The sequence below is a fragment of the Solanum dulcamara genome, chromosome 6 (assembly GCF_947179165.1).
Source record: "Solanum dulcamara chromosome 6, daSolDulc1.2, whole genome shotgun sequence".
NCBI lineage: Eukaryota > Viridiplantae > Streptophyta > Magnoliopsida > Solanales > Solanaceae > Solanum > Solanum dulcamara.
This window is the reverse complement of record NC_077242.1, coordinates 19,382,765-19,405,096: the sequence shown is the minus strand read 5'-3', so window position 1 is coordinate 19,405,096 and position 22,332 is coordinate 19,382,765. Positions and strand designations below refer to the sequence as shown.

Here is a 22,332-nt window from a genome sequence, read left to right as displayed (position 1 = left end):
ATGATTTTAAAGAAGTATAAAACAATATTGATAATGTAAGGATAGAATAGACATTTAAAAAAGTTAATTAGAAAAAAGAAGGGAGGAGGGGGAAGGGGGAATGTCTATTTTTGAAAATTGAGGAAGTTTGATGTTTAAAGAAAGAATAGGGAGCGTAAATAATTTTCACTAACCAAAAATTATTTTCCTTCTCATGAATTTTAATTAAGGGTAACAAAATAATTTCAAAATTATGAAAAAGTGATTCAAGTCTTAATTATTGAGCAGATGTGACAATTTTAAGATTAGTGCTAATGACATTAATTTTAAAACTCTCTAGTTTTATTATTTACACAAAGCCTTATTTTTCCCATCTCATCCCTCCCTCCACCCTTCCCACCCTATCCTTCTGTCGCCATCCCCTCCCCTTTTGCCGGTGTCGCCATTGTCGTCACCACCTCCACCACCACCACCACCAATTCTTCATTTTCTTCCTCCATCACCAATGCCTTCTCCTCTTCCACCATCACTATTTCGTCCTCTTCTTCCTCCTCCTCCACCACTGTTGCCACTTATTTTCCTCTACTATCATCGCCACAACAACCACCACATCCACCTTCGTTGTTACCACCAACATCAATACCTTCTTAGCTGTCATAACCACCCTCTCCTTCATCTCACAACTACAGCAGTATCTTGCAACAGGTAAGTCATCTGTTGTAGCAAATTAACAATTTGTTGCAACAGATGTCGTCATCTATTGCAACAGATAGGGATCTGTTCTTATTTGTTGCAACAGATGCATTATCTGTTGCGATAGGTATGCTATCTGTTGTAACAGATTGTTAAGCTTTTGCAACATATTTCTAACTTGTTGCAACAAGCAACCTATGGCAACATATTACTAACAGGTTGTAAAAATAAGGACCAAAAAGAGAGGAAAAAAGAGCACGATAAAAAATGATGAACGTCGACGGCGATGACGGCAACAACAAAGACCATAAAGAAGAAGAAGGAGGAGGAGGAGGAGGAGGAGAAGAAGAAGGAGAAGAAGAAGATGATGAGGGAGAGAAATATGAAAATAGAAAGGGGAGAGAAATGAAGATTAAAAAGATAATAAAGTGGGAAATTTCAAAATTTGAAATTCAAAAAGGGATGGAAGATTTTTCAAAATTTTTGAAATATCAATATACACCCCAAAAATTTTAATTACTCTAATCAAGTCTATTTTGAACATTAACAAAAATATTTTTTCTTCATTTGGAAATAAGCTACAATATTTCTGTTTTTTTCACGAAGTAGAAGAATGAAAAAGAGACATTAATAGTGCATGTCATAAACAGAAAATGGTATTTTTCATTAATCAAAACAAACACAATTTGCAGTATTGTTTTTCCAAAGATTCAAACAGAACATTGAAAGATAAAACCTTCCATACAAAGGGCATTAGAGGAAGGAATTGCATTCAGAAAGAAAAAGATCCATAAAAAGAAAATCAAAAAACAACAATCTCTCCTTCATTGTGTTCCATCTTCTTAGTGATCCCACTGCCTTTTCAACTATTCATCAATGGCTAATGGAACTTTCTCAGCCTGAAATACACAATCAAGAAAGATACAAATTAGCAGCAGAGTGACAAACTTTATAAACAAGCTCAAGTAAATTAAATACAGAAGTGACACTTACAGATTTCTTAAACATGAGTTCATAAAACATATCGAGATAGCGCTTCTTTGCATTAGCAACTTTGTCATTTTTGGTTGCATACTTCCAGAATCCATAAATCCCAGATAGTGTTATCACTTTCTGTGAATAAATTTGCCACGTATACCTAAAAAAAGTAGAAAGTTAAAAAGTGTTAATTAGTTTTAATTGGTTCAAAAGTTAAAAACTCTGGTTGTGATAATTAAATGTAAAACATTACTTCTCGATGATACGTTGTAGACCTCCCTTGGAAATGTTATCCCAATAACTTGGATCTTCTTTGGATTTCTCAAAGAAATTGACCAAAAGATCAGTAGCCTTGTCACCCTGATTAGGGTCAATGTGGAATCCAGATTTTCCATGTACTATAATCTCAAATGGTCCACCATTGCAAGTAGCAAAAGTTGGCAACCCACAAGTCATGGACTCAACAACTGTCAAACCGAAAGCCTCATAGAAGGCTGGCTGAACAAAAGCACCCCTCGTGTCAGCAATGTATCGGTAGAGCTCTCCATTCCTCACACGATTCATCTGGGAAGAAATCCACCTGAATTGGCCATTCAGGTTGTAGGTTTCAATAAGGTCATACATCTTCTTCATCTCTGCTTGCTCTTCTAAATCCTTGGATTCTTTCCTTCTGTCTCCACCAACAACCACAAGGTTAGCAAGTTCCCTCAGCCTTGCATTCTTGGCATACCATTCAACGAGCCCTGTTAGATTCTTCACGCGATCTAGCCTTGCCATGGTGAAGAGAATTGGCTTGTTACGGTCCTTCAACACACATCTGTTTATGTCCATATGACAAATGATTAATTAATCTAGGCGGAAAAGAAGTAGAAATGAAAAGAAAATTAAGGAGACTAACAGGTGTTCCTTATTCTCAACAGGACTGTAGAGAAGTTCTTCAATTTCAGGGTGGAACTCAGTTAGCCTTTTCTCCTTCTCAGTGTAAGGGAAGTAGATTGACATATCAGCACCAGGGGAAACAATGTTGAACTTTGGATCAAAAGAATCGATTCCATGGACTACTCGGTACAATCCAGGCATGGTAAAAGCAGTGTGACTCTCATATTGCCCTACAGTATTCTTGCTGCAAACCAAGAATTTTGAATATTAACAGAAAAATAAAATAATGAAACAGGACTTGAGATCAGCAATTTCAAGTCCATTTGTTTTTTGTTTTTTTGTTTTTTTTACCTTCCAGCAATTTCTTGGAAAGTGCTGGTGATGATGAAATCAGTGTGATTCATGGCATAAAGATCAGCAGTGAACTGACTTGAGAAATGATACTTGTCATCAAATTTCTTCCAATAGAGGTCAGAGTTTGGATACTTGGTTTTCTCCAAGGCATGAGCAATAGTGCATTGAGTAGCCCCAAATTTCTTAGCCAACAAGGAGGCAGTAAGGTTACCCTCACTGTAGTTGCCGATGATCAAGTCTGGTTTAGCTTGCAATTCTTTGACAAGTTCTTCCGCGACATCCTGATGATTAATTTAAAATGTATCTTAGTCAGCAAACATTTTCTAATCTTAAATGAGAAGTTTCAAATATATTTTGTTCGTTTTATGTTCAACCTCAGCGAAAGTTTCCATGTATGGCCAGACTTCGAATCTTGAGATCCATTTGCGCAACATTCCCTTCTCAGCTCTAAATGGAACACGAATTATATGAGAATGCTCTGCCCCGTATACTTTCTCCATACGCTCACCACAAGTGGTTCCTACTGCATCAGGCAGCAGCCTGGTTACCTGATATGAAACAACAAAAATGATCAATTCAAGAAAGTAAGAAATTGGAAAATCAACTCCATTCTGAAACGCAGAACAAAGGATACATACAACAAGGATGCGAGGGATGATATCATCCAGTCCTTGAAGCTTCAAACGGAGAAGCATCTCACTCTCCATGGCTGGAACTTGATCAAGAATGTAAACAACCTATTCAAGAAAGTTGGTTCAGATGGTATGAAGAAGTTGATCAAGAATGAAAATTTATTGATTTTGCAGTATGAAACACTGAAAATGGTAGATATTTGTCATTGGACACATACCTGGCCACCAGTGTCAGGATAACCGAGAACGTTTTCTTGAGCGAAATAACCATGTGGGGTGAGAATGACAACATTGAAAACCAATGGGATTCTTCCAAGGAAGTTTTCCAAAGAAGATGCATTAGGTGCCTCAAGGAGGTGCAACAGATGACTGATGGTTTCTTGCACGCGTTCAGCAGTGTTTCCCCATCCTCTTTCCAAGCCAATCTCTTGAAACTTGGATTCAAAATCGGAGTAAGGAGTTTCTGGACTCAGAGTGCACAGATATTCCTCTGCTTTTTTCAGGACAATTTGGAAACTTTCCAGACTTTGGATGCTTTCTTTCACCATCAATGACTGTTCAAATTGACATAGTTAGAAAAACACAAATAATAATCATACAACAATAGCCTACATTGTTCATTAGTTAACTTCACTACCTTTCCTTTGTAGTTATGTTGTCTGAGAAAGTCAAGGAGACACTTGGCAATCTCCTTGTCATGGAACATTGTCGAAGCAATGTGACGATTAAGAAACTCCAAACCATTACCAATGGAATCCGAAAGTGTCTTTGGAGGAGTTACAGTAGTAAATGGCTCAAAATCCATTTCCAAGATGTTTCCACTAGTAACATAAATGAGACACAAACATTAATAATTAATTTTAAAAAAAAAAAATCAATTTGTCTTGGAATAAATTCATGACTCAAATTACCTTTCATCGACAACATTCTCTTTCAATTGAAGGTATTCAGGGATGGTCAATTCAGCCACTTTCTGTTGCTTAAGATTCAGTGCCAAGTACTCCCACACACCGGGCCTTGGACGTACAGCTAGTGCAAGTCGTGGTGGTACAATAACAGCTTCCTGGCTGCAACTGAGAACTTCCACAAGTGCACTGCTACCAACATTTACTCCATTCTTCTTGCTATTCACAGAAATCAAATGGTTCAAGAGATCAAGTGGTTTCATGACCCCTTTACCTTCAGTTTCAATCCTGTGCCAGAAAAAAGAAAAAAGGAAAATCATACCAATCCTCATTTTTTTTTTCAGAAAACAATAGTAATATAAAAAAAAATTCTATTGCACAGATTATCAAAAATATCTATTTAGCGACAGAGTTGGAAGCTAACTCCATTTATTTTGTGGAGTAATGTATTTAGCTTACACTAACTATAGTTCTAAACAAAATATGTAGTAATGTACCTTGATTTGAGTGCCGAAATTTCATCTGGACGGGCCAAAATGGCTTCCTCCAAACGTTCCTTAATGCTAAGACCACTGGCTGCCATTGTTTTCCCTCTGAAACTGAACTTTGTTTCTGTTGAAGAAAACAAAGAAAGAACGGATTAAACGTTTGATGTGAAAAACTAAATAAATGAGGCCAAATTTATAAGGATAATGTAACGAATGTGTTTAACTGTAGATGGCCTAAAAGTAAAAAAGAAAAAGGTGAGATTTATTTCAATGATGTTAGATCTCAACTTGCACCAGTTAAACTAATTTCTAAGCAAGCCAGCTATTGTTATTCATTGGTGGAGCACCAAAAAGATGTAACACAACCACCAAACTTTAGGTGTAAGATTAATGATGATATTAGACACTAATTATCAACCTACATCAACTAAAGAAAAAAGGAAAAGAAAAAAAAATTAAATGAACAAGTTTCATGAAAAAGGTTATAAAGATGGTGAAATTTGACCTTAGTCCCACAAATATTGGGAAAATGACTAAATGAATGCAACATTGTAATGTTAATGATACAGAAAATGTGAATGGGAAGAAAAAGAACCTATTTGATTTGTACAAGGAATTAGAACTTGATAGTAAAGAGCAAATGTAGTGGTGGGGATGGATGAATTTATAGAAAAGTTAAAAGATTTTTCTTAATATTTATTGTCATAAAAATATTTAGCGACAATTGAGTTAATGTCATTGAATCCGGAGTGACTCTATTTATATAATATTAGTGATAAATACTCATATTTTTATTACCGCTAAATATATTATAGTAGTAATTATATTATTATTGCTAAATAATGAGCACAAAATTTTATAGTGAATAGACCGTTAAATTGTAAAATTATTGACGGTGGTAAGTGTAATAAATATATTGTTAGACTACAACCAAAAAAGGAATTGTCCCTTTTCCTTTCCAAGATATTAATTTCCAAATGAACTAATTCTTATCCACCAAGAAAGCATCTTGTAACTGTTTATGGTTTAATTTGCTAAATCTTCTATTTTAAGAGCTGATAATATCGTTTGCTTTCAATTATTATGGATGCAAAAGGCGGTGGCCCTTTTACTTTTATGTCTTTTACCTCAAACTGTAGCCACAAGGAAAAAATGAAATAGTGAAAAAAGAATAATAAAAAATGAAAAGAGAAAATGAATTAATGTATGGCCAAAAAATAAGAGAACGTAATTTTGGGAATGCATGCAAACATGCACATCATAATATATTCCTACTAGTTTGACAATTATCCTGCTACTGATTATATTCCCTTATATGCAATAGAAAATGTGGAAATGAAGAAAGAAAGAGAAAATAAAAAGACAATGTGAAAAAGATTCTTAAGGAAGAAAGAGAAAATAAAAAGACAATGTGAAAAAGATTCTTTAAGGAAGAAAAGATGAATATGCAAAGTTACGTTCTAGAAAGAAACTTTGTAGTAACTCATTTGTGAGAAAATAGTTTTCCTTGCAATTGCATAAATTTCTTGTCAAAACTAATGGGTAAAACAAGGAAATTCATTTTTTCTTAATTCTTTTTTTTGGTCTCTAACAAGAGAGGCGTGGGGTTCAAATAAATACAAGAGAGGGTTGTTCAACTGGTAAATATCCTTCATTTCGAATTTTAAGCTTGTGAATTCGAATCACATAAAAACAAAAAGTTGAAAGCTCCGAGGAAGGGGTAAATAAAAAAAGAAGGCCTCAAATGATCAAACATCAGCTAAGAAGTTACTAAATTCAAATTCGTGAAATTGCAACCTAAATTTTGATATGTGGTTGTAGGGGTATATGAGTCTAGTGAGCCCAATATTTTTTATCCAGAGTCCAAACCTTATATGTAATATGGATATATTTTTTAAGCCAACTTGGACCGAAGTCCTTTTATTCAAATCCAAAATGTACAAACAAATTAAAAATATATTGACTAAAACCAGCCCTTTCAGTCCAGAATTTCAAAAACCTGAATGGTTTACACAATTTTGAGCCTAACCTTCATAAGTTAGTAATAAAGGTGCATGGTCAGATTCAATCTTTGCCAAATGTTGCAGAGTCATATTGCCAAGCAACTTCTATAATTCATGATTAGTAATTACCCTGTCTAGCATTTTAAAAGTACATTCTGCATCAACTCTTCCATTTCACCATGTAAAAGGACTATTAGAGAAATTTATATCAAAAAGATCATAGGAATTAATATAAAATGCAAAATCTTCATATTCCTGCATAGTAACAAGGACACCCCCTATTTTCTCATCCTCTCCCAAAATTACATTGAAATCTCCCTCCACCAGCCAAGGCTCTGAAAAATTATCACTAATGAAATATAAATCATTTCAAAAGTCAAGCCTCTCATCTGCAGAACATTTGGCATATATTACAGTAGTAATCATTTATTTTTCATCCTCTAATATGAGTTGAAGAGTGATCCTTTGTTTCGTATCTAAAATAATCCTTATCTAAATATGGTCCTTCACAAATATCTAAATCTGTCCATTTGAATTATAATTCACATACTTCATCCTCAATCTCCTCTTAAAGCTCTGTATGTGTAGTATCTTGAAAAGGCTTCAATAATGCTATTAGGAAAAATTTATGATGTTTGTGTAACATTTGAACTCTATGAAATGCATTTTGAGTTCTCACAGAACTTATGTTCCAAAAGAGTGCTTTCATTATCATTTACTAGATGATTTCACCATCCTCTTGGCATTCTTTCTTGTTGGTTGAAATCTACCTCCTTCTTGGTTTTATCTTTTTTACATTTAGATAAAATTATAGGAGATAGTTCAGCCTCTTAACATACTTCAATTGCATTTTGATCACTATTATCTTCTTCTTTGTCTACTATGAATTCGGCATCTTTAGTATCCCTGCTCTCCATCACTTTACTATCCTGATATTAATGTAATATTATTGAGTGTATCTTCTCCATAGGGGCAGACTTTCCACTGCTAGCCACTACAACAGACATCTTATGTATTTCTACTATTGATGTATCTGGATTTGACTCTGTTTCAAGTGGATATCTTCTGTTAAAGGTTGAATTTGCAATCTGTAGAGGAACATGATACTCTTCTTCATACAACTCCTTCATGAGTAATTTTTCTTCTTTTTCTTTCTGACTTGTCATCACCAAATTCATGGAACCTATTTCCTGTTGATTATTTTGCTTGACATGTCTAATATCTGGACATTTCTCTACAAGTACCATTGATAACTGCTTCTTACCTTCAATATTTACATCTTCTACACCTTACTGACGTAGTTCTTTTTGAACCTATTGCTCCTCCGCTATTTCCCCATTGATTTGATTTGTTTCTTTAGTTGTAATTTTCTTCTCTTTGTTGTGCTATTTATACTGATAGCTTCACCACTCCCATTTCCTTTATGATTCGAGAATGCCTAAGTAACCCACTCTTTTGTAGATGAATGACGTTGCCTGTTATTGGTTCTCTCCTAGCTTCTGACCTCTCTAGATTTATCACCATTTGTGCTATCAGTAGACTCCTCAAGTTACACCTCTTCATTCTTCTCGGACAGAGCAGCAAAGGCATTATCCGTATTGATGTCTTTTTCTGTTTTGCTTTGTTCTCCATTTTCATTATCACCTTTAGTGTCATGATTGACTTTCATGCTGATGGAATTCCAATATCTCCGAACTATTCTTCTCCTTCTTAGTGCAAATTCCTTAACCTGCTCATCAATGTCATTTTCTATTTGCCCCTGTTCAATTACTTTATCATTGTTAACATTGGCATTCCTCGATTCAGGGTGTAATTGTAATAATCTTTTTATTTAATGAAGGGTTAATTGGTAATTTTAACCCTTAATAATTATAATATTAATAAAGAAAATTAAAAGGAGTGGGCTGCAGATTTAAATGAAGGGTCAATGGGTAATTTAATCAATAACTTTTATTATTAAGAGAATTACGAGGAGTGGCTTCCCTTGCAGATTCTTTTTTCCGCACAGTTTTGTAGGGTAGAACTTTAGGAAAAATTTTGTTTTTTTTATTTTTGGAAGAAAACAAACAACTCATAGAGGAAATTCTTTGGAGTTCAAGTACGGCAGAGAAGAGATAATAAGCTTCAGGTAATGACATCAAATTTATTCATAGAAGCATATATTTGTTCCCCATTAAATTTGCAGAAAGTGGTATATCTCTTTCTACTTTTATCATAGCTCTTAAAAATAATTGAAGCAATGATTAGAAATCAATGATGTGATAGCGATTATGGATTGAAAATCCTTAGGCAAATATGGTTCTAAGAATATCAAGGAAATTGGAAATTTAACCATTTTTTGGCTGTGGAGTGGTGCAACAAACAAATCTATTGATATGGCTTGTTGCAAATTTTTCGTTTTATCTTTAATTCATAATTTATGGGTGAAATATTAATGTTTAGCTCTAAAATTAAAAGTTAGGGATATTGACACTTGACCCGACTAGTATAATTGATGTCATTAATCAATATCTTGCATAGATTGAGGCATTTGGGGGTTGTTTTGGTTGGTGTTCTACCCGTGCAAGGTTGTGGAATTTGTCATTATCAAGGTAAGTAAGACTTTAAGCTTTAGTGCTTGTTTTTCAAACTTGCTTTTACAAAAACGTGTTTTCTCTTCTTAGTTTATGTGTTGGGATAAGCCTGTGCTTGAAAGAATTGGTGGTCTTTGATCAGCCGTAGATATGCTATTTTGTGAAGAATATTGAATATTTTTATATGTTATATGTTGTGTGACATTGAATATCTTTCTTCGTTATCGTGATATAGTTACTACGGGCATACATAGCTGCTCTAATATGTTAGGGGATTTGTACATGCTGCCGTAGTATACTTTGGGGCATTATATATGTGTTGTGAACTTATCAGGGTGATGGGTTAATCTCCTTCACTGCCATTTATGACAAGCTTGGAGTGTGGATTGAGTGGAAACTTTTTGGAACATTTGGTTGGAATTTAGCTTTATATTATGAAATACATTCTTGTGCATATCATTATATGTTTATTGTGTAGATGCATTTTCTAACTCTTGTTCCAGGGGTATTAAAGTAGCGGGTTGAGGATTTTACTAGGTTATATTTATATATGGCTCACTCCTTACCTTCATGTTTATGCAGATACTGTAGCAAAGGGTGAGACTAGTGGCTAACTAGTTCGTTCGTGTGAATTCTGTCATTGAGGTGAGCCTTTGCATTGATCGTGGAGGCTACTATTTCAGCTCTACTTATTTATAGCTTACATCTTCTTTTCTTGGGGTTTGCATTCACTACGTTGAACTCATGTAACTCTATTAGATGCTTCATGATCTTATTGTGGGATTTGGGCTAGACATACATTATTTAAGTGTCCATTCTTTTCGTAAATCGATCTACGATTTTGGTTTGATAACTATTTCATTTTGAGGAGTATTGATGAGTTTTGGAGTTGCATATATTTTATCTCAGTGCTTAGATAATTTGGTTAAGTGTATAGATATTTTGTTTGCCCGACATATGGTGATAACGGGTGCTAGTCACGTCTAGGGGGTATTTTGAGATGTGACAAAGTTGGTATTAGAGCTTAGGCTTTAGTTCCGAGTCATGGAGCAGTGTTTAGTAGAGTCTTGTTCATAGGTATATAGGCAGCCATACTTATGACCTTGAGGCTACTAAACCTTTAGGATGTTTTCCCTTATTCAATTTTTATTCGTGCATTGAGTTGAATCAAGTCTAACTCTTGAATATTATTTTCGCAGATAGCTAAGAAATGTGGTTCTTCTGCTGTTGTTCGATCTAATACTTGGAGCGATACATGGCACTACCTCTGGTGGTATTCAAGGTAGGTCTCATCCTGCTAGGGCTCAGACTAGAGCATATGTCCCTCCTCAGTCAGAAGTTGTGAATGGGGGTCAGCCCCGAGTTGGTGCTCAAAAGAGAGTGCTAAAACAGGTTGTTTGGGATGCTCCACCAACAGTGCCAACTACTGTACCTACTGTTGCTTTTCCTACAGATGTTGTGACGAGATTGTTGAATGTGTTGGAGGTATTGGTGCTTAATCAAGGTAGAGTTCAAGTCCCTCCGACTACTTCCCAAACACAAGAACAAGTTCAGTTGAATGTTACAGCTACTCAGACACATCATGTGGATCCTCAACAAGTTGTTCATTCAGTTGAAACTTCATGTCAACCCAAGGATCTTAAGAATTTCATGGATCTTAAGCCACTAGAGTTCGATGCGACACCAGCTTCTATTGAGCCTTTAAAGTTCATAGATCGTTGTGAAATGATACTTACTACATTGGGGTTGAAGGAGACTCATGGTGTGGAATTTACCACTTTCATATTCTTTGGGTCTCTAGAGGCATGTTGAACTTCCATTCAGAAGGGTAGACAAGCAGGGTTATCACCTATCACTTGGTCAGAGTTTTTAGTAATGCTTAAGGACAGGTTCATTCCATTGATAAAACAAGATGATATGAGACGTCAGTTCCATGATCTACGTCAGGGTACTATGACAGTTACAGAGTATGAGGCCAAGTTCATTAATTTGTCCAGGTATGTCTAATTTTTAGATGCAGATCTGAGGGAGAAGGTGAGATAATTTGTGGATGGACTTGAGCAACGTTATCATGTGCTGTAATATGGGATGTGCGAAATAGTACATATTCAGATATGGTTGACACTACTCTTCGTTGTGAGTCCTATCTAGAAATGGAGAAAGCTGAGCGAGAAAGCAAAAAAGCTCATAATGCAGATGGGTTTAGTGGTGCTTCATCTGGGGGAAAAAGTAGTTTTCATCGTGGGCAATCCAGGCCTACTCTCAATAGTGAAATATTCTAGAAGTGACTATCCAGCTAGACAGGGTCAACAATAGATGCAGAGAAAGGGTAATAGTTTCTCTTAGTCCGGACAACATCCAAGGTGTTCTACCTGTGGTAGGAATCATAGTGATCGTTGCTTTGGTGTTGGTGGTCCTTGTTTTACTTTTGGTGAAAGAGGGCATATTGCTAAATTCTATCCTAAGGGAGATTCTGGTACTAATCAAGCTACTACATAGGTGCAGAGGAATGTTGTAGGTGCACAAGCTCATATTCAGCCAACTAGGGCTGCTCCACAAGATGCTCGTAGACAGGGTCAATAGGGTGCATAGATTACTCATGGAACGGGTGGACCACCAAAATTATTTGCTATGGCCACACAGGATATCGAGGCATTTAATATAGTAGTCACAGGTATTATCACTGTCATTTCTCTTGAGGCTTATGCTCTTATTGATCGTGGTTCTACGTATTTGTATGTATCTCTATCTTTTGCTATATTCTTAGAACTAAGGGTTGAGTTTCTTATCGCGCCATATATGGTTATGAACTTAGTGGGGGAGACTTTAGCAGTGGATAGAGTGTATAGGGATTGTGTGATAATTGTTCAGGGTAAGGACACACTAGTTGCTCAACTAGAGTTGTCAATATCTGATTTTGATGTGATTATGGGTATGGATTGGTTAGCATCATGCTATTCTTTGGTTGATTGTTATGCTAAGCTTGTACGTTTTAATTTTCTTGGAGAACCATCTTTAGTGTGGAAAGGCATGACTTTTCTGACACAAGGAAAGATAATATCTTATGTAAAGCCACGTTGAATAATTAATCATGGGTGTTTGAGTTTTATTGCTACTGTTCATGATACTCGAGAGGACGATGTTACTATTGACAATATTTCAGTTGTTCGAGAATTTGGTGATGTGTTTCTAGAAGACTTACCTGGGCTACCTCCGATGAGGGAAATTAAGTTCAACATTGATTTAGTGCCAGGGAATCAACATATCTCTATTCCTCCATATTGTATGGCTCTAGATGAGTTAAGAGAATTGAAGGTTCAACTTCAAGAGCCACTTGATAAGGGGTTCATCAGGCCTAGTGTATCGTCTTGGGGTGCACTAGTGTTATTTATGAAAAAGAAAGATGGCATGATGAGAATATATATTGACTACAGGCAACTGAATAAGGAAACAATCAAGAATAAATACTCACTGCCTCGTATTAATAATCTATTTGACTAGCTATAGGGTGCTACTCACTTTTCTAAAATTGACTTGAGATTAGGTTATCATCAGCTGAGAGTTAAGACCGAAGATATCTCTAAGACAGCTTTTCGAACCAGGTGTGGATACTTTGATTTTCGGTGATGTTTTTCGGCCTAACTAATGTGCCTACAGCATTTATGGACTACATGAACAGGGTATTTAAGCCATACTTAGACCTTTTTGTGATTTGTTTTATTGATAATATTTTCGTCTACTTTCGGGGTGAGGCTGAACATGAACACCACTTGAGTTGTATTGTAGACACTTAGAGAATCAAAGCTTTATGCCAAATTCTCAAAATATGAATTCTGGATGAGTAGAGTTTTTTATAGGACACATGGTCTCACGAGATGGAATCCAAGTTGATCCAAAGAAGATAGAAGTAGTCCGCGATTGGCCTCGACCTAATACTCCTATAGAGATATACAATTTCTTGGGACTAGCTAGATATTACATTAGGTTTCTCAAAGGTAGCCGCTCCATTGACACATTTAACTCATAAAGGTGTAGTCTTTCAGTGGTTAGATGGTTGTGAAGAAGGTTTTCAGAAATTAAAGATTGCATTGACTACAGTTCCAGTCTTGACCTTACCTACGGCGGAGGGTGGATTCACCATTTATTGTGATGCATCTAGAATTGGTTTGGGTTGTATCTTAATGCAGAATGGTAAAGTAGTGGCATATGCTTCTTGCCATCTAAAGATTCATGAAAAGAATTATCCGATACATGACTTAGAATTGACTGCAATCATTTGCACATAAGATTTGGCGTCACTATCTTTATGGTGAGCCGTGTGAAGTCTATACTGATCACAAATGTTAGCAATATATATTCAAGAAAAGAGAACTGAATTTGAGACAATGATGGTGCTTAGATCTACTTAAAGATTATGATCTTACTATTTTATATCATCCTGGAATGTCGAATGTGGTGGCAGATGCCTTGAGTAAGAAGTCTATGGGGAGCTTAGCCTAGATTGATACTGAAAGGAGACCTATGGCTATGGATATTCAGGCTTTATCCAATTAGAGTGTCACGCCCCGAGAGGGTACCCTAGACGTGACCGACACTCGAAGACTATTGCTGGTCTCCAAGCAAACCACTTGGCCCAATCACACATCCATTCACTATCAATCAATTAGCAGAAAGTTTAAAATAACAAAATAATTTGGCGGGCAATCCAAATCAATGATCTAACTCAAGAAAAAAAGGCCATGGGCCAACAAATCAACTCCAATATTTGTCATTTAAAATACTTTGACAAGAATAATTCAAGAAAAGAAAATACTCAATCGACCCATCACTATCTAGTCTATGAAGCCTCTATCACTACTATCTAATTGGTGCCAATGACATATTCATGGCTACCTCAATCAAAATGAAAAGGGCTAACTCGACGCAAGAATAACATAAGCGGTGTCCTCCGAATATAGGGGAGGACTCACCAATACGCTGAGTGTGTATAGATCCTCAATGGTGCTCCTATTGTCGATCTCTTAAAACCTGTCTCTGCATCATGAAATAATGCAGGTCCAAATGGACGTCAGTACATGGAATGTACGAGTATGTAATATGGCAGAATAAAACATACCTCAAGGAAGAATAACGTTGGTTCAAATATCTCAAGTCAGAAAGATAAGAGAGACTCAATCAAAGTGTCATAAGTCTAAAGTAAGAATACATTTTAGACAAAGACCAATCATATACCATACAATCCAATCCAATCATGTACAATATAGTTCAATCAAATTATTTATAATTCGATCCCATCCAATCATGTACAATCCGATCCAATCCAATCACATACCATTCTATTTGATCCAATCACATATCATCTAATCCAATCCAATCACATATCATCTAATCCAATTCAATCCAATCGTACACTATCCAATCACATATCATCCAATCCAATCATATGCAATAAACTCCACCATAAAGTCAAAGGACTCAATTCAATAGATATGCAAATTAAGTTATGTAATGTTATATAATCCAACTCAAATATCAACAAGCTCAATCAAACCAATCAAATCATGCACAATCCACTCAATTTAGGAGTTTCTCTAACCGACAACAATTCCACCACCTATGAGTAGGTGATGCACAATGAGCCATGTTATTGCCACGTTCGTCCATACCTTGCCAGGACATGAACGAATCAACCAATCATGAATTTTATCAATCAGTCAAGTCCTATCATTTCAGGATAATAAAATGGGAAATATCCGACTTTAACAGTTCGATCACATGGGAAACATCTGACTTTAATGGTTCAATCCCTTCCTACGTTGGCGGCGTAGTTTATGGGATTAGAGTATGGACTATACTCTTACCCAATTCGATGCTCGATACTCCTCCCAAGACTCAATATGCACATATCTATCAAATGAATAAAATATTCAAAATACTCATTTAGTCTCTTAGGACTTAGTTTCAAATCAACTCATTTAGTCTCATTGGACTTTTTTCAAAACTCAATCCATCTGGTCTCATTGGACCTTCTTTCACAATCAACTCATTTCAATCATCAAACTCTTCTTTCTAAATTCGATACCATCTCAACTCAATGAATGCCGAAAATATTAGATGAATTTAAGACATAATCTCAACTCCTCAACTCAAACTCAAAATAGACATTTTTATGTAAAAATACTCAATTCGTTTATACTCAAAATACTCATGTTCAAAAATAATTAAAAGACTTCTCAAACTCAACTCATGCTTAAACTCTTTTTAAATCATAGATGAAAATAATCACTCTTTAAACTCAAAATAGTGTATAAATAATTTATGCAAAAATATTCACAAATCATTTATTTAAAACTCCTTCTCAAAAGATCATTTATTTTCAAAATGTTCATAAGACTCCAATCAAATCAAATTATGCAAATCACATATCACATAATCACATTAGACTCCAATCCACTTCATCACACAACATCCTCATCAACATAACCTCTTCATCAATCATTTTACTTATGTTTAAAGATAACCACCACTCACATCATCATTAAACATCACCATTCAATTCATCATCATTCACATCATTATCAAACATCTTGCTCCAAAATTCTTATTTAATTCTATATTCTATTTATAGAAACAAAAGTGACATTCTAGCTCTACCAATGTTTCATTTCTTTTTTTTTTTGCCATTCACATTCATAACTATCCTAATTCATTCTTTCCATTCAAATCAATACATATATACACAAAAAAATATTCATCTCAACCTCAAGATAATTATGACAAAAGAAATCTCATCTTGGGTTCATATGAATGAATACATGAATCCATACTCTCAACAAAACTCAACTCAAGAACACCATCACTAAATATCAATTTATATTCAAAAATTTATTGTTGTCAATATGTAACTATGGTTTGTAAAATAAATATGAAAGATAATAATTCAAGAATTTAAGTCATGAAAATCACCAATCAATTACTAATACATAAAAATATTCTAGAGTTTAGGAAAATTTCAAGAAAACCTTCATAGAAGGTTCAAATCTTTCACCATCTTCATCCAACACATCTATGAAGCATATGGAAGAACTCAATCCATATTTTAGGTTAGCCTTACATACCTGGAAATGAAGAACATCCCACCGAAAACCAAAGACATGACTTGAAGATCTTGAATCCTTGAGCTTTTGAGAGGATTTCTTGTTGGAGATGTTTGAAAGAGAAGAGGGGATGAAGATTAGGGTTTTTGGGAGGTGAGAAGGCTGAAAAATGATCCCAAAACATTCCAAGTTAGGGTATATATGTGTAACACCCCCCAAAATTCTTCTCTAGGATTCAAACCCTTCTTCATATACGTGTAGGATCGAACTCGGCTATTGTGAAATGTATGCATGAGATAGGATGAGTTCCCAAGGAATTGAAGAGCGTTAGAGGTGATGTGGGGTCATAAAGGATCCCTAGAACCAAGCTAACCCCAAAGAATTCGTCTTGGCTAAGTTTTAGAATGAGTTCGTATAAGGGGTCGACTTCTAGTGATCATATCTTTTGAATTAGGACGATCTGGGTGGCCCATGACCTATTAAATTAAAGGTCTTCGAGTCTTCATTCCATCGCCGCTAAGATTATAATTTTTAAAGTTCGGAGTCAAAAGTTATAACTCTCCTAAGACGGACTAGTACTGCAGGAATTTCAGGCATGGTGGCAACTGCTGGAAACCTGGGCTTGGCGCCGCAGTGGCGCGATGCGCCACTATCACGCCAAGAACAAGCCTCAGTAGTTTGGTCCCTGACGCGGTGCGCCACTAGGAAATGTGCAAGGTTTTTAAGCCTATTTTCCAGAACCCAGAAAATATAGGTTTGGCGCTGTAAGGGCGTGACGCGCCACTATCGCGCCATAAAATAGCCTTAGTAGTTTGGTCCTTGGTGCGATGCGCCACTATCAGATGTACAGGTTTTAAGCCTAAATTCGACTTGGCGCCGCAGTGGCGCGACGCGCCACTATCTCACCTGGAGCGTTTTAGCCTGTTTTCCAGATTTTTGGAGAAAGGGCAATTTGGGTATTTTCTCAAATTATATATACACAAGCCTTGAACCTTTTTGGACCATTATTTCAGTCCCTCTCTCTCTCTCTAAAAGCCCTAGAAATTTCCCTCTTTTCCTCTTCTTCTCCATTTCCAACAAGGATTGCTTAAAGAGCTTCAAAGATTCAAGCTTTCCATTGAAGACCCAACATCAAGGTTTTCTTCAAAGTCTTCACTAAGGTATGTAAGGCTATTCAAAGCATAGGTTGAGTCCACTCATGTGCCCTACATCTTCTTTGAGATTGATTGTTCATAAGAATGAAGTTTATTGATAGAGTTAGGTCCAAATAGGTCCTTTTCATCTATTACCCTAATTTCTATTATGTTGATGTTGTGGAGTCAATAAAGTAATGTGGTACATGTTGGTATGAGTTGATTGAGATGAGAGGTCGATCATATATTGTTAATTTCTTAACTATGTTGATTATGATAAAGAATGTTATTTTTCTTAAATATGTTGCTTATCTTGAATTGTTGATTTAAAACCTTGGAGTTGTGTTTAGTCCCAAAAAAATTGTTAAATGAATAGAGGAACGATTGGATAGGTTTGTATGTTGTTAAATACATATTTAATCTACTCTTGAAAGATATGATTGGGAGAGGTTTGATTTTGATAGAGTTGATGAGTTGATAAGGTTGTAAATGAGACTTATCGATATGATTTGATTGAGTTGATTGGATGGAGTTTTATGAGCATTGAGTCTTAGGAGGAGTATCGAGCACCGAATTGGGTAAGAGTAAGTAATAACTCGAATCCAATAACTACGTCGCCAAATGTAGGAGGGGAATGAACCGTTAAAGTCGGATGCTTCCCCAAAATTATTGTCCTGACATTATAGGACTTGGTTGGATTGGATCCAGGATTGGTTGATTCGTTCATACCCTGGCAAAATATGAACGGACACTGCAACAACATCGGTTTGTTGTACTGTCACGAGCTCATAAGGTCTTGATAGTACTCTAAGTCGGATTGAGTTGAATGGTATGTGATTGGTCCCGTCTAAACCATATTCTTGTTTAGACTTAGGACACTTGATTGAGTTGTTATTTCTCTTGAGTTGAGATTCTGAGTTGATTTGATTCTTCCTTGGTATTTGTTTCATTCGGCCATTTTACATACTCATACATTTTATGTACTGACGCCATTTGGCCTGCATCATTTCATGATGCAGAGATAGGTACTAGAGATCATCAACCGATGCACTATTGAAGATCTCTCCACTTCCCGCTGGTTGGTGAGTCCTCCTAGTCTCCAGAGGATGCCGAGATTATCTTCATAGCATTGTTTTTCCCTTATTTTGATTATTGATAGCCATAGGCTTGTCATGAGCACCTCCTAGATTGTTGATATAGGCTTCATAGACTAGAGTGTGAGAATGATGAGTCGTTCATTTGACTAGTTTTATTCTAGCTGATTATTGATTTGATAGTTGTTTTGCCTTTGGCCCTATATTATGGATAGTATTCCTATGATTGAGTCTTTCGCCGATAGAATGTGAATGAATAAAAGTGTGACTGGACCAGGTGGTTCGCTTGGAGGCCAGAAATGGCCTTCGAGTGTCGGTCACGCCTAGGGTACCCTCCCGGGGTGTGACAATGTGTATAGGAAAAATGTCCAAGTTGCCCCTCTTTAAAATTTGGAAAACTGGGCAAAAATCTTGCTGGCGCTATAGTGGCGCGTCGCGCCACTACAGCGCCAAGCCAAAATAAGCTTAAAACCCTGCACATCTAATAGTAGCGCGTCGCGCCAAGGAACAAACTACTGAGGCTGTTTTCTGGCGCTATAGTGGCGTCGGGCGCCACTGGAGCGCCAAACCTAAATTCCTGCAGTGGTCGCTCAGGCCTGAAATTCCTACAGTATTTGTCTGTAGTAAAATGGTCTTAACTTTTGATTACGAAATCTAAAAATTAAAATCTTGGTGGAGTTGGAAAGAAGACCCAAAGACCTTTAATTTGGTAGGTCGTGGTCCACCCAGTTCATTATACTAAAGGAGATATGATCGTTGGAAGTTGATCCTTATACAAACTCATTCGGAAACCTAGTCGAGACTAATTCTTTAGACTCGACTTGGTGTTAGAGATGTCTTATGACCCTAAACCACATCTAATACCCTTCAAATACTTAGTAATTAATCCTAACTCATATATAAAATTATAAGTCCTTCGGTTTGATTCTACACACACGTGAAGAAATGTTTGAGTCTATGCGCAAAAAATTCCGAGGTGTTACATAGAGAGTTCGAGTTGATCATACATTTCCTGGTAGGTTGCTTGTAAGTATGGTGGTGCAATCATCCTTAGTTGGAGAAGTCAATACTTGCCAATATAATGATCCCCAACTTGCTAGACTACGAGATTGAGTGCAGAATAGAGGCGTGAAGTCATTATCTATTGACGGTGAGGGCATTCTACGTCGACATGGTAGATTGTGTATCATGGTGGGTGAGGTGAAACAGCTAATACTTGAATAGGCTCATAACTCGCAATACCCCATCCATCTAGGCGCTACGAAGATGTATCAAGACTTGTGTGGATTGTACTGGTGGAAAGGTATGAAGGCTAACATTTTAAAATATATGACTAGTTGCTTGAACTGTCAATAGGTAAAATATGAACATCAAACACTTGGTGGAGTAATACAAAACTTGATTATCCTAGAGTGGAAGTGGGAAAGGATTACTATGGATTTATGGGTTACCTATTTCAATAATATCAGATCGAGGTACACGGTTCACTGCTAAGTTTTGGAAGTCTTTTCAAAAGTAATTGGGTGCACAGGTTGAGTTGAGTACAACTTTTCATACCCAGACTGACGGATAGTCTGAATGAGTTATTCAGATCTTGGAAGATATGCTTAGAGCTTTTGCAATTAATTTTGGCGGTCATTGAGACGATCGCCTTTGGCAGAAACTTCTTATAATAATAACTACCAATCGACATACAGATGACGCAATATGAGGCTCTATATGGTCGTAGATGTCGATCACCAGTTGGATGGTTTGAACCTGGCAAAGCGCAATTATTAGGTCCAGATTAGGTTTAGCAAGCTTTAGAAAAAGTTGCATTGATACGAGAATGACTTCGGACGGCATAAGGTAGGTAGAAGTCCTATGAAGATAAGAGAGTACAAGATCTAGAGTTCGTAAAGGGTGAAAAGATCTTTTTGAAAGTCTCCTATGAAAGGAGTTATGAGATTTGGTCAAAAAGGTAAGTTAAGTCTTAGAGTGGTCCTTATGAGATTTTAGATCGGATTAGTTTGGTGGCATACCGACTTGCTTTACCTCTGGGATTGTCTGTCGTTCATCTGGTGTTTTACGTGTCCATGCTTCGACGATATGTTCATGATGATAGCCATAAAATTCAGCTAGAAGATGTGGAGCTTGATGAGAATTTAGCATATGAGAAAGGCCCGATATGTATTCTTGATAGGCAAGTGCGACAATTGAGGTCAAAGAAGATAGCTTCAGTCAAAGTGTTATGGCACAATCATCTAACTGAAGAAACTACTTGGGAGTCCAAGGCGGATATGCGAGATAGATATCCTCATCTATTTGACACTTCATGTATGATTCTAGACTCGTTTGAGGACGAACATTATTTTAAGTGGGGGAGAATGAAATAATCCTTTTATTTAATGAAGGGTTAATTGGTAAGTTTAACCCTTAATAATTGTAATATTAATAAAAAAAATTAAAAGGAGTGGACTGCAGATTCAAATGAAGGGTCAATGGGTAATTTAATCAATAACTTTTATTATTAAGAGAATTACGAGGAGTGGTTGCCCTTGCATTCTTTTTCCCGCACAGTTCTGTAGGGTAGAACTTTAGGGAAAATTTTGTTTCTTTATTTTTGGAAGAAAACAAACAACTCATAGAGGAAATTCTTTGGAGTTCAAGTACGACAAAGAAGAGTTCCTTTGACCACTATTTTGGGAGATAATAAGCTTCAGGTAATGACATCAAATTTGTTCATAGAAGCATATACTTTTTCCCCATTAAATTTGCAGAAAATGGTATATCTCTTTCTACTTTTACCATAGCTCTTAAAAATAATTGAAGCAATGATTAGAAATCAATGATGTAATAGTGATTATGGATTGAAAATCCTTAGGCAACTATGGTTCTGAGAATATTAAGAAAATTGAAAATTTAAGCCATTTTTTTTTCTGCGAACTGGTGCAGCAAATAAATCGACTGCTATGTCTTGCTGCGTATTTTTTTAATCTTTAATTCATGATTTATGGGTGAAATATTAAAGTTTAGCTCTAAGCTTAAAAGTTAGGAATATTGACACTTGACCCGACTAGTATAATTGATGTCATTAATCAATATTTTGCATAGAGTTAGGCATTTAGGGACTGTTTTGGTTGGTGTTCTACGCATGCAAGGTTGTGGAATTTGTTATTAGCGCGGTAAGTAAGACTTTAAGCTTTAGTGCTTGCTTTTCAAACTTGCTATTAAAAAAATATGTTTTCTGTACCTAGTTCATGTGTTGGGACAAGCATGTGCTTGGCAGAATTGGTGGTCTTTGATCAACCATAGATATGCTATTTTGTGAAGAATATTGAATATTTTTATATGTTATATGTGGTGTAACATTGAATATCTTTCTTCGTTATCGTGGTATAGTTACTAGGGCCTTACATAGCTGTCGTAATATGGTAGAGGCATACCTATGCTGCTGTAATATGTTAGGGGCTTTGTACATGCTACTTCACTATCGTTTATGACAAGCTTGGAGTGTGGATTGAGTGGAAACTTTTTGGAACATT

At 36.1% G+C, this 22,332-nt stretch overlaps 2 protein-coding genes across 2 annotated transcripts in view; both read right to left on the bottom strand.

The window, feature by feature from the left end:
* The window catches only part of LOC129892758 (uncharacterized), a gene marked incomplete at its 3' end in the record, with an annotated part of 4,974 nt that extends 4,468 nt beyond the window's left edge, over nt 1-506 (bottom strand). Inside the window, exon 1 of the mRNA XM_055968317.1 lies at nt 414-506. Within this exon, the coding sequence (XP_055824292.1) occupies nt 414-506 (93 nt within the window). The remainder of the gene's footprint in view (nt 1-413) is intronic.
* Nucleotides 507-1,312: 806 nt separating this feature from the next.
* Nucleotides 1,313-5,087, bottom strand: LOC129892575 (sucrose synthase-like). Its single transcript, XM_055968153.1, has 11 exons — nt 4,918-5,087; nt 4,427-4,708; nt 4,153-4,336; nt 3,734-4,069; nt 3,522-3,620; nt 3,258-3,431; nt 2,881-3,164; nt 2,549-2,773; nt 1,904-2,467; nt 1,666-1,810; nt 1,313-1,571 (listed from the first exon to the last, which is right to left on the bottom strand). The coding sequence occupies exons 1-11, from the start codon at nt 5,001-5,003 to the stop codon at nt 1,539-1,541; spliced, it is 2,412 nt and encodes an 803-aa protein (XP_055824128.1). The 5' UTR covers nt 5,004-5,087; the 3' UTR covers nt 1,313-1,538.
* Between the last annotated feature and the right edge of the window lie 17,245 nt (nt 5,088-22,332).